Source organism: Ischnura elegans, chromosome 13 (assembly GCF_921293095.1).
Source record: "Ischnura elegans chromosome 13, ioIscEleg1.1, whole genome shotgun sequence".
In the NCBI taxonomy this organism is placed as follows: Eukaryota; Metazoa; Arthropoda; class Insecta; order Odonata; family Coenagrionidae; genus Ischnura; species Ischnura elegans.
The window spans coordinates 1513459-1526504 of NC_060258.1; the positions used below are offsets into that span (position 1 = coordinate 1513459).

A 13046-nucleotide genomic window follows, 5' to 3' on the forward strand; every position below is an offset into this window, starting at 1 on the left:
TCCCAGGAATGGAGGTAAGTATAGATGAAAATAAAAATCACCATGTGTTGCACGTTGCGGCACTCAAGGGGTCCCGCCCAAATTTCAATTGCTCATATTTCATTAACAGTTGAAAATTGGAGGCAAATATTGTGCACAATTTCTAATTATTCCAGGATGTATGACCATGGAAAATATCTGGAAAATCTGAGTCATTGGGTGTCATTTGGTCAAAATATTGGTTGATTTGACATGGAATAACTCCTCAACCATACTCCTTTTTTTTTTTTAAGAACAAAGAATTCTCTGACCATATGCTGCTAAATAATGAAAGGTGAGAAAACTTGAAAATAGTTTGTGGATCGGTTGTTAAATATAGTACCGAGTGCATGCAAACATATTATATTTCTTTTTGGTGACCTCTGCTTTGGGTTTAACTATGATCTTGTGAGGCTAAGGTTAAGTACAACTAAAAATATCTAAGCAAAATTTCAGAAATTGGTTGTTTATTTTGAAGGCTTCTTATATGTGGGTACAATGAAGGTGTAGCGATTTACTATGCTGAATAATACTTTCATGCGCTAAATGATGCACTTGTGTAATTTCTATTATGAAGCGATTATTCTTACTCCCTGGTACAGACTCACTGACTAAATGATTGTTGGCGGATATCGCTTGCTTATATATAATGGCGAACGCGGAATGCTGCTTTGGGCGTTCCTGGATTATTCCCGATTTTCTCTACTGCATGTTGTGGCAGATATTGCGCCACAAAGGCAAGATTGGCGAAGTATTAGAAATTATTTTTAGTGCGAAAAAATTATCTATGAAAATATTTTCATTAAAAATGTAAAATCAGGTAGAAATCAGGAATTTTGATGTGATATATCTTTTCTGTAGCTGTTGTGTTAATTTGTAAATACTATTTTCCAATATTTGAGTATAATTTTAATATTTACATCAATTTTGATTGACTAGATCACAAAATATCTAAAATCATTCCTGTTCGTGCCTTTTATGAAATTATTTGTTTCTTTAAATAATTTTATAGATGAACACTATTCTGTTTTCAAAAATGCATTAATACCTTTGGAAGTATTGTATTACTATTGTGGTTAACAAGCTTATTTTATATATTATATTAAATTATACTGTGGTTTAAGCTTAAATATGACCTTAGTATTAATAAGTTACCTGTACCTTTGTTGTTACCATTGTTGGGAAATACATTTTTTAGGTACAGAGATGCTTATCCTACATAACAGCCTTAAAAATCTTGGCTAAGGATATGGTGTGCAGAAGGTTACCCAGGATTACACTGGGTCAGACTCTTCAACTCTGTCTCAGGTCAATTTTTTATGTACCAGGTGCCCTGATGACGATGGACAACTTGTTCACCGAAACTTTGGCTGATTGTTAGATGGAGTTGGAGAAACTGACCCAGTGGAATTCCTGAGTAACCTTACACAATATTATAGAATGGGAAAACCTTTGCATGCATGCATATATGCAATGCATGCCTGGCAATGTTATTGCATTCTTAATTTTTTGGGGGCTACCAATTTCAAGGTGGTGTATGGAACGGAAAAAATAATAATCAGTTGGTACAATGTCTGGGGAATTTGGCTGGTGCGTTCAGCCTTTGTTTTACAGTGTTTCCTAATAGGTTTTAATGTTAAATGTTCTAGGTTTTGTGGCATTCGGTCAAGCATTTTATGCTGTGGAATCACTGCTGAATCATTTGGAACCCAAGTTTCTTGCTTAATATTAAATTCCCAACTCATGCAATCGCTAGGAAATGGCTTGGTGGGTAACTCCAACTACAAAGCAAACTCTTCTTGAGTTACGCATTAATCTTCCTCAAGCAATGTCTCCCATTCTGTTTCTTTGAAGGTATTTGGTCTTCCTTCACATGGACAGTTGTCGTCATTGAAATGACCGTCGTTGAAGCAGTGATACCAATCATGTCACATTGTCTCTCCTAGATCAGCATTGCGGTTAAATTTATAGGGCTCTTGATGCACTTTATCCCATTTTATTTAAATGACAGAAGGAAATTAACTGCTCATGCAAATGATGGTTAATTGGCTCAAACCCAGAAATTTTCTCACAGCACTAAGTATCCTTTGCCAAGAGAAATTCATCATGGTTGTCGAGCTGCTTGTTTTCCAAATGTCTAGGTTTGAGTAATGATGCTACTAATATTTCAAAATCGACCATCTGTCAGTACTATATCCATCTATTAACTAACAGCAGGAACTTTGTTTAGAGGGTAATACATAATTGTTGCATGATTGTTTTTGCAAATTTTTAAGGATAATAATATCAGGGTTATTTAAAGGCAGTTTCATGAAATGGTTTTGTAAGAGAAGATGATTTTGAGGTTTCTTTTCTTTCTACATAACCCAGTATTGCAACGAGTAATCTCTTCCAGAGTTAATACTTAAATGTTAGCAGAAGGTCTAGAACGTAATAAATACATTGACATTATGTTCACTATGTTTTTTCCTCTACTTCTCTTTCAAGAAAAGAATAAATGGACATTTCAGCCTTTTGGAAGCCACTTATACAAAAATTATGACTTCAGAAGAAAGAATCAGAAGTATGAGAATCAGAAACTCTGTCATTTTATTTTCTGAACGGCAAAAATTTTAAATCCTCATTTTCTACTTTGATTTAGTGTAATTTGAAAAAAAAAACTGAAAATAATACCACTGGATGATCCCCATTCTCTATCGTATATTTTGCAGTGAAGGACCAGCTACTATGGTCCCAAATAAATTTTAAAAAGGCACTGCAGTAACTCAGAATATTAGGGATCTACCTGCGAGAATTTGTTTCATTCAGAAAGATAGATTTTCAGTTATTGATTAACAGGCATGCAGACACCACTCTATTTTTATATGAAAGCATGGGCAGTATGTTGAACATCCTTCTTCATATTGCTTTAGAGCATCCCATATATGTATTTTTAAGGAGATGATTGTTTTTTCTATTACTTTTTCTGCAGAGTTTTGAGGAACGAGGGGCAGGTGATGACAATTCGGGGCCTTCTGTGGAGACTAAGGGCTGCATTCAAGATGTGATTGAAAACAATTCACAGCTCACTTGCTCATCCCAAACCACTGAAATATACCTTCCTGTGCCAGACTTGGTACTGCCAAGGGACAATGAGTTGGTAAGTTATGTTCTAGTACACAGTGAAACCTGATTTGAACCACCTTCAGTTACATAAATTTCTCAGTTTCAATAAGAAAAAGAGTATGCCTGTTATAAAAATGAGGATATTTATGGGAAGTTACTCACAGTAATGCCATTGTCAGTTGAGGTATTTTCCGGTTTTAATGTATGAGTCAGAAAGCTGAACCACACTAATATTTTCCTGTCAATATCACTTGTACAACACTGGAAATCCTCTGATAGAAATTTCTTGTATCTGATGGAGTAGTTTTGTTGATAACTGTGTGAAATGTCTGCTCAAGCCATTTGTCTTTGCTATGACTGGGCTGTGTCTCATTATTGTCCTCGCTTTGTTTTAAGCCACCTTCCTTCTTAATTTCAATGAAGGGTCCAGCGATAACTGTTGTGGCACCTCTTTATAAGCCTGAGTAAGAAAGGATAAAGACAATTCAGTGTACAGTGGAACCTCGATCTATCATTCCAGCTGTTTTACCTCTGCTCTAAGTGACCAAAACTCTCATTCTAACCGCATGCCCTTTGTGATTTAACTCCCCCTCCCTAGATGAACGTTGATATTCTGGAGTTTGATCTGTGAGTGGCAAGAATCTCATGATTACATTGGCCAGCTGGAGTGGTCTCAAGCAAAAGAGGATTTTTTATTATCAAATTAGGCTGTTATTGTTTTCCTTTTATTGAGTGAAGCCCATTATTCTCTCCTAGTTTCATGTGAAAGACGAGGATGAAGGTGACCTTAGTGAAGTGAATTATCCTGTGCTGTACCCATCAGATCCAGCAGGAATTTCAACTGATGTGTCAGATCCATTAGCCGCTGATGAATTGGTGAGTTTACTTGTGCCTTGTACAGGTCTATTTTCTACTGCACAATATCAATCCTTTGTGGAATATTCCCAACACCTCTCAGCAGAAACGTAAAGAATTCTCCCTCACCTGATCAATAATGACCAACTACAGAATAGATTTCATGAGTGAGTCATTTAAAATTAATTATTCGTAATAATGAACTTTTTTTTTGCTAAAGTGACACTTCAAAGTTGTTTACTAAGCAAGTGAGCACACTGTCTTCACATTGGTGAGCAGTTATTGTTCTTTTGATAATATAACACAGTTTTCACTTCTGTTCATGACAGAGTAGATGGGTGGTTAGGAATTGAGAGTTAAGCGGAGTACTGTTGAGTCTGGAACAGTTTAATAGCATGACCATGACATCATGATGCAGCTGCTAGCCCGGTCTAACAACATAGCTCGTTCCTTATGAGAGATTGATATTCACAGGAATCAGATCAGATTTGGATATTTTGATGAAAGTGAATGGGAGTTTATAACAAGGTCTAGGGATTTGTCCTTCTTTACCACTTTTGTATGGGGTGTTGTACGTTTTACAATTCAAATGGATTACCAAAAGACATCAAAAGTTAGTGACATGAACTAATTTTTATATACCTTTACTCAATTTTCTGCTACTGTTGTTCATAGTCTTGAGCCCCTTCCACTATTAATTTAATATTTTCCTTATTGTTAGATATTCATTAGACATTTTTGGACACACTCATCTTATCTTTCATTCCTGGCATAAGGCAGGAATACCCATCATTTTGGTAAAATGACTGAACTGAGTCCACAGTAGTTTGTTCTATGTTTTTGCCCCTCCTTGGATCTGGTATAGCATTCCATATTCACTAACATTAAATCAGGTGGCTACTTTTTTCATTCTCCACATAGTGGTAGCTAGTGTAAGTATCTGAATTATCTCTCGCCGACTGCCTGCTGTCACCAGTTTTTCTTTTAGTAACCCCACAAGCACATCCATATCACTTGCTTTATCAACGACTTTTGAATCATGCTCTGGAAGGAAGTCTTTATCCAATAGTTTGCTAGCCTTTTTGTTCAGAGTAGAAGTTGCAACTTTCTGTTACCTTTAATGAGACATTGATTTGCTGTGAGATACAACTGCATGGAGTTTCAAAGGAGACACATCCATTTCCTTGAACGATGAATTTATTTCCTCCAATACTTTTCTTTCAATCAACCTTTGTCGAAATCTACAATACTCTCATCACTGCCAGCAATTGGGATTAGCTCTTAAATGCCACAGTTTTCTTCAATATATATGGTGTATGTATTTATCCACTTTTTCTCTACATGAATCACGTATCTTTTGTCCCAGAATTTCTTTTAACAGTTTCTAGTATGCTGTTTATCGTGAATGAAAATGCTGGTGTTACTGTTTGTAGTGATTTACTCTTTTTTTTTCTATGACATTTAAATGGATCACAGCAAATTATTTGATACGTTTTATATTTTTCTAAGAAGTAGGTTTTTTGATGCTCACAATTACTCAAAAGAAGTCCAGAACTTATTCCATGCCTTTGTTCAATCATTTCTCTTTCCAGTGTACTTATTTCTTCAAATTTTAGGAGATTCACTTAGTGTAGCTAGTTTATGGTACTCTGTACCACTAATTGTAAGTTCTCCTTAACTACAGTTACCAGGCTCTTGATAATGGGCCATTATAAAGAAATCAGTCTGAATGATAAATCAATATATGAGAGTGAAAAATTATTGTTTACTGAGATAGAAAAAACAAATTTTGTCAAAATATTTTCCATAAGGCTTACATACCTGGTTTCTAGAGATGGACACAAATATTAACTACAGAACTTGTTGGAAAAAAAACTTGATGATCACAATGCCAAAGTTGGAGGGCAACTGGGGAAGACAAAGGGCAAACAATAGCTGCATCCTGAGAGAAAAACTACATTGTACGAATGGTGAATGTGGCAGGGCTTACTCAGCTCATTTTTGCTTTCTGTTCAATGAACCCTGTTCAGGTCTAAAATATGTGCTTACATTGTTGCCATATTCCAATGTAATCTGATCTTTTTCTCAGCTCCACTATGAAGTTAAAAAGTATCATTTCTTCAAAGAAGATACAGCAACAAGTTAATGTCTAATCCTCATTAAAGGCTTGTCAAGGTTAGACAATGTATCTTCTCACATTATTCTTATAAGTTGCACTACATTCATAAAGTAAAACATATTCGTGAAGTTTTTGTCAATACAAAATGGAGAAAGTTAACTTGTACTGACATGTATCCAGTATTTTGATGTGTTCTATAAAGCAACGATAAAGTTATCCCCAGCAATGATGGGTGCTATGAATTCCTTAAAACATCCTGTTTCAAAAGTATATTTTTCTCATTGGGAGAAAAACAACCTGCATATAAAAAATGGTTTAATGTTGGAACTTATTATGTACAAGATTCATGTCATAAATATTTCCTTAGATAAAGAAAACAGTTAACACAAGCATTTCATCACACCTGAAGTAGAACCCAACACTGACTGCCAGAGTCGTGAAAATGGATTTATTTTTAAAAAATTTTTTAACAACAAAACAAGCATAAAGCCATGAATTTCATTTTTATAGGTGGTGGGTCATACATTAAGGAATATTAGAAAAATAATATAGCTCTATTCAAATATTGCCTCAGGTCAAACTAGAACCATATTTTTTCGGCAAAATTTTCTAAAATCTTATGAAACATGAGTTTAGAGAATTTCCTTTATCCCTTAGGATATTTTCAATTGGTTTTTGGAATCCTCATGACTTCTATAGTAAACCTGTAAATGTTCATAGTGAATCAGATGAAAAATATGGCTGAGACAAATTATTTCCCTGTGTAGGTACTATCATTTGCAAAAGTCGTGCTACAAATCGAGCAAATTGAAAAGTAGAATATTAATCACATTAGCTTCCTTAATGTTGACAAACAAACATTTATCACACTATGGCGGAACAAAACCATGGCTTTGGACTTACTTATCAATGCTACTTTTAGTCTACAGTTGTTAGGGCATATGCTGCAAGGTCATTATTGTCTAGATCTTTTATTTAATCATCCAACTATCATAGTGTTGTCTTTCTCCTCTACCAAGTCCTCTTGTGCCATTGTTATGACTGCATGGTTGTTTCATTGGCTCTAGAGTATATTGTGTCTCTCACAGTATGCAGTTTTTATCCTATTCCATGCAGAATATCACTTTACATTTAGGTTTCTTCATTCTTAGGATATTTTTCAATTAGTTTTTGGAATCCTCATGACTTCTATAGTAAACCTGTAAATTTTCATAGGTAATCTGATGAAAAATCTGGCTGAGACAAATTATTTCCCTCTGGAGGTACAAGTGCCTCTGGAGACCGCATTCATTGAAAAACTGCAGTTTCACCCAAACTTCAAATAGTCCCAAAAGAACTATAAAAGATAGACTAGAAATATTTTACAATGTTTTATTCCTACATGGAAGGGTGAAAATTTTCAAGTGTCATCAAAATACGAGTCGGTGGGTGTCATGCCTGGATGAACTGACATGGAATGACGCAATAATGATATAAGTTCCACTAATCCGGTTTCACTGCTCTGTGACTCCACTCAAACGACCCTTCTTAACGAATTAGCTGCAAAAAAAGCTCTGTATGAAGGGGACTGAAGAGCCTCTTTGGGCTAAGTGTAGCAGTAATGCTATGGCAAAAACTCCACTATCTGGAAATGGTTGAAGGTTGAATGAATATTTATTTTCCAAACAAATCTTTTTTACCCATATGGCAGGTTAGCAGAAAAAATATTTTTAATGTGAGGCAGGTGAGATGATAATTTGAGGTGTTGCTGATGGAGTATTCAGAATCTAATTTGGAGTTATTTCCCTCCAGATTTATTTCTTTGTAGCTTCCTTTGTGAGGCAGGCACGACTATAGTTGGACCCCCTGGTCGGCTCACGATTAACCTTTTGAAAAATTTGTAAAATTGCTGCAAAAATACAATTTTAAAACATAATTTTATTTTAACTTACACGAAAAAGAAATAATTAATAAGAAATTTTTAATTTTATGGAAAAAAACAATGAATTTGACTTTGATTTTGGACAATGAAACCTTTCATCCCCCAACGTAACGCATACTTTTGACCGTATACAAGCAACAATGCAAAATATCCACTAGAATATTTCACCTCTTTCAAAAAATATTCATCCAAATTCTACTTATAATCCACAGATTCTATCAAAACCATGCTCGAACATTTTATAAATGTTTTTTTAATAAAAAATCCAGGATTTGTTGAAAAAAATGAGGTAACTATGACGTGGAGGATATGAAGCTTTAAAATTAGTCAATCACAGAGAGGAAACCTATCCAGAAAATAGTTGTAGAAAACACTGCCAATCCACCAATGGTCGAATAAGGGGTTCCAACTCCGGTTCACCCGTGAGGCAATCCCAAAAACCTTTGGTGTGGTTTTTGAACTCGTTGAACTTTAATAGATACGGAATACCTTGTGCATTGACAGGCCCTCAAAGGTCGTGCAGAGGCAGATGGGCCTGAAGGCGATCTTCCTGAGAAGCAGCAATCTGAGGAAGACGATGAGGAGGAGAGCTTCTGTCCAAAGCTGGAGAGCGATTCGGATGAAGGGGATGAATGCAGAAACAGTGATGCCGGAACCAAGGTGGTAAGTTTGGGATACTCCCTGATCGACACAGTTTTTATAGTAGACTAAGTACAGCAGAGCAGCGATTATCCGGCTGCGGATTATCCAAGTATGATTTTCACTCCCACTCAATATTTAATGAAATAAAATGCATTTGGATCCGAAAATATCCGATCCGAAAGATCCGGCTCCGAGAATCAAGGATCCGATCCAAATCCGGATCAGAAAAAAATCCTAAATCCGTCCATCCCTGATTAAAAGCATGGTGTTACAGTTGCTATTAGCGTCCAAACTTTTTCTTTGGCAGACAGACAGTTCTGTAGATGATTACAGGGAGGGAATAGGGGCATGCCGAGGGACAGAAAAAGGAATGCGTACAAGGAGATTGTAAATATAACAGATGCCCGATTATCCGGCTGCAGTATGTGTTGTGGATTATCCGTGCGTGATTTTTACTCTTGCTCAATATTTTTAGCGACCTTTTTAAAAAAATAAAATTGGATGCAAAATCATCGCAATAACTTCATTAATACTAGGATACAACAAGCATATTACTTCTGTTAGAATCCCTTTCGAAATGGAAGCAATAGCGAGCTAGCTGCATTCACGGGAGTTCCGTGTCCCTTTTTTCCAAGCCTTGCAGCGCACCACCGTGCTCTGTAATCATGGATACAAGTCCCGCTGCAATTGCAAGCAGGGAAACTTGTGTGATAGGCGACTACGTGGCGTGGTGTCTGACAGTGTAATTTCAGACATTGAGCAGTTGTTTTGAAGCATTAGTTCAAACCACTTTTCTGTATCCTTGATCACACAGCCACGGATGTATGGTTTTCACAACCAGGCATTATATGGAGCATTAATAAAACGAGTACATCCATGTTATCACTGCTAAAAAGATTGCGAACTGGCGAAGAAAGCTGTAATTGTGTCAGGGAAGCACTTTAAAATAGCGGAATTATGTCATTAATAATAATGTATTTTGTGTTTTATGTAAATTATGAAAATAACAATACATTGAAGTGAAAGTTTGGGTTATTTGTGTTCTCCGATTATTCTTGCCGTCTCTTCCCATCATTTGTATGTCCCCTTTTGCGTTCCCTTATGGCTGCATGGATTGCAACCAAAGCAGACAGAAAGGTGCATAGCATGTGTCCGAGCCCTCTAGTGCAACTTTTGGTTGCGTCTTGACACATCTTTTGAGTCGTTATCTCATTACCCTTTGTTACATCACATCGCACAATTTCTGGTAATCCAGACACGTAGGCACACCTCTTGACACGCTCAAAGATGAATGAAACATTTAAATCCTTTTTAATGAGGAGGTTGTGAATATCTGCAGGCTAAGATATGCATAGGATTAAGTACAATGCAAATGTTAGAGATTTTCTAAAACATTTTTTCCTCCATTAGATATAATGTCTTATCATAATTTAAACAGCAAAAGTAAAATATTTTGAAAAAATCTTCTGGGCTTTAATGGCTTAAATGAAAAGTGGAAATTTTCAAGCGCATTAAAACGTGATGGATAAGTATGATTGCTGGGAAAAGCCCGTATGACATCATTTTGGTTCTGGCTGCCACCAAGTGAGGCCATCTTTGTGCGAGGCTATGAGCAGTGTGACGATGCAGGCTGCTAGTAGGTGGCACATGGCTTGATTAAAGATTATTAATACCCAATCAAATGAAGGAAACTTTCCGACCATAGGCAATTTTAATAGGTGATTAGTAAGGGAGGTTTCCCTGAGCTCTGTGCCACATGCATGCGTTTCAAATGAGGTGAAAATTGGCCGTGAACATTTGTATAAACAGGGAGTTTTAAAACCAAATATGCATTGGTAATCTCAGACAATGTAAAATTCCTATCTACTCAAATAGCATCTAGGTCCCTGTGACATCATGTGGAGTGGCATTGCATGGACGCCAATCTGGCCTTTTCCAAATAAGGTTAAAAATGACCGTGAACATTTGTCTAAACAGGGATTTTTAAAACCAAATAATTTTTATACATATCATGAATACGATAATAGTGGGTAAAGAATCACAATCAATGCCTTACATTTTCTTTGATGAAGGGAACTACCCTATTGAAGAATCCTTGGAATTTTACTCACAAGGGGAGACCACTTAAACAACATATTTGGGCTTTTCTAACCCTCAATATTAACACTGTTATATGGGTAAAATAGGCTCCATTAAATCACTATAAGCAATTTGCCATGGACGATGTACAGCATCCTTGAAGTGTTGTGTAGCAGTTTTGTTTGCTTTCCTTCCAGATACATGCCACAAATATCTTTATCCTTTTCATCACTGCTTAACCCATTAACAACCTTATCTAATATTTCCAGTTTTTCGTAACTAATGTGAGCCCATCTTCTATGCTTAAGTACAGTACTTGAAGTTGCTGTTTAAGTATTCCCTATTTCATGTTTGTCATTGTCTTTTTTCTTAGACATCATTAGTGGCTTATTGGTTTCGTCAATTCGATTTATTCCTAGGATTCTTGATAAATTACTGGATGTAGTGTAGATGAATGGGAGGCAAGCCCTCATGACTGGTTTCCTTTTTTTTGTTTTTTGTTCTATTAACGATTGACATTTTTTCATCATAGGGTTTCTTAAGAGCAGGATGGATGTCCCTTTCACTGTATCCATTCTGCCTGAACAATTTTTGAAGGTGTTTCAAAACACTGGGTAAGCTCTCTTCATTGGCTATGGTTAAGGCGCGCTGAATTAAATTTTCAGCATCCCATTGGATGGGATGGTGATGACTCTGCCCATTCAATAAGAGATCTATATGATTGGGCTTACGGTAAACCCGGCGGTCCAGTCATCAGCCATCTTCTTGATGCATTAGAATTTCAGGGACCAGCAGACATCCATTTTTCTTGTGCTCCATCATGAACTTGAATTTGTGGTATTTTCTATTCATGTTATGAAGGTTAACTGTGGGCCTTCTGCCCATCTGACCAAACAATGAATGTGTCATTCATGTAGCGGTTTCAGTATTTAGGCTGTTGTGGTTCACTGGGTTGTCTTCTCAAAATCCTCCATTAAAAATGTGCCATGGCTGCGGTGATGTTTAGACACTATCCAATGTGGATGCCTTCCAGCCACTCAAAGAATTTTCTATCTTTCGTGAAGTATGTTGTTATCAATACCGGAAGAAATAGTTCTACGATATTGATTTAGAAAGGCATACTCAGGAGCTGAAGCATGTCTCCAAATGGAAATCCTTTGTAGAGATAGGTACAGAGCATCAAAGCTCATCATGATGTCACTCTTTTGTTGACCATGCAGATGAATTGTTGGTCCATCACTCAATGCCCTGAGGACGATGGCAGAGTTAGCCATTGAAATGTTTACTCTGGCTGAACAGCTCACCTGATGACAAGGCCGTAGCCAGAAAATATTTATGGGGGGTTTATGGAATAGTAGACAAACATAAAATATACATATTTATTGTAAACCCTTAAAGGAAAATATAAAAATATTATTATAAAGTTGAATCTAGCCTTCTAGCTTTTTTTTTGCAGCGACCAAATGAATTAACTCCTTGGTGTCGATGTCAATTCTGCAGTCCCTCAGGAGGCCCATAAGTCATCTACCTCTCTTCTAATTCACAGCACTATTATTTCGCACACTGCACTACAACTACGCACATTGAACCTACAAGTACGCTTAGATAATTATTGACTTAAGTTGTATTGGACTACTAGATGTCCCTGCGCAGCTATATAAAATCGTAGTGTGAGCACCAAGTGAGCATAAAGTATCTATTTAATTTGTTTCATTTTGGGGGGATCAAACCTCCTTGATCCCTGCCCTGTCTACAGCCTTGCCTGATGAGAATGACTTATTTGTTAATTTTGATGTAGGTGACTTGTTTATCACTTTTCTTCCTGCACAGATCATCAAAGAAGAGAAGGCAGCCAATGACAATGTGGGATCATTTGCTGGCACAAAAGAATGTATTCGAGATGCGATTGAAGAAACTTCACAGTTTGCATGCTCCGTTCAAATGACTGAAATATACATTCCTGTGCAAGACTGCCAGTTACCCAGAGCCAATATTGTTGTAAGTTTTATTCTCATCTAGGAGCAGCATGGCCTTTATTTGAGTAAAATTCTTAGTTGTATGACAAAATTAGGGTTGCGTTGAGTGTATGTACCCAGTCAGCACAAAAGATATTTTACCCCATTATTACCCAAATTTTACACGGGTAAAATTGTGGTAAAAGACGGGTAACCTGCATGGTAACGGGTAAAATATCTGTAAATTTAAGTGGTAAAATTCGGGTAATTTCATGGTAAAACACGGGTAAAATTCGTACTTTTTCCGGGTAAAACTTCCCGGTGCGACATCAGAGCCATCTGTGGAGCTTCA

At 36.6% G+C, this 13046-nt stretch overlaps 1 protein-coding gene across 1 annotated transcript in view; it reads left to right on the top strand.

Moving 5' to 3' along the window:
* The first annotated feature begins 8399 nt into the window (after nucleotides 1-8399).
* LOC124170371 (zinc finger protein 37-like) overlaps nucleotides 8400-13046 on the top strand; it is a 28235-nt gene continuing 23588 nt past the window's right edge. The window contains exons 1-2 of the mRNA XM_046549093.1: nucleotides 8400-8681; nucleotides 12570-12737. Of these exons, the coding sequence (XP_046405049.1) occupies nucleotides 12681-12737 (57 nt within the window). The 5' untranslated portion in view covers nucleotides 8400-8681; nucleotides 12570-12680. The remainder of the gene's footprint in view (nucleotides 8682-12569; nucleotides 12738-13046) is intronic.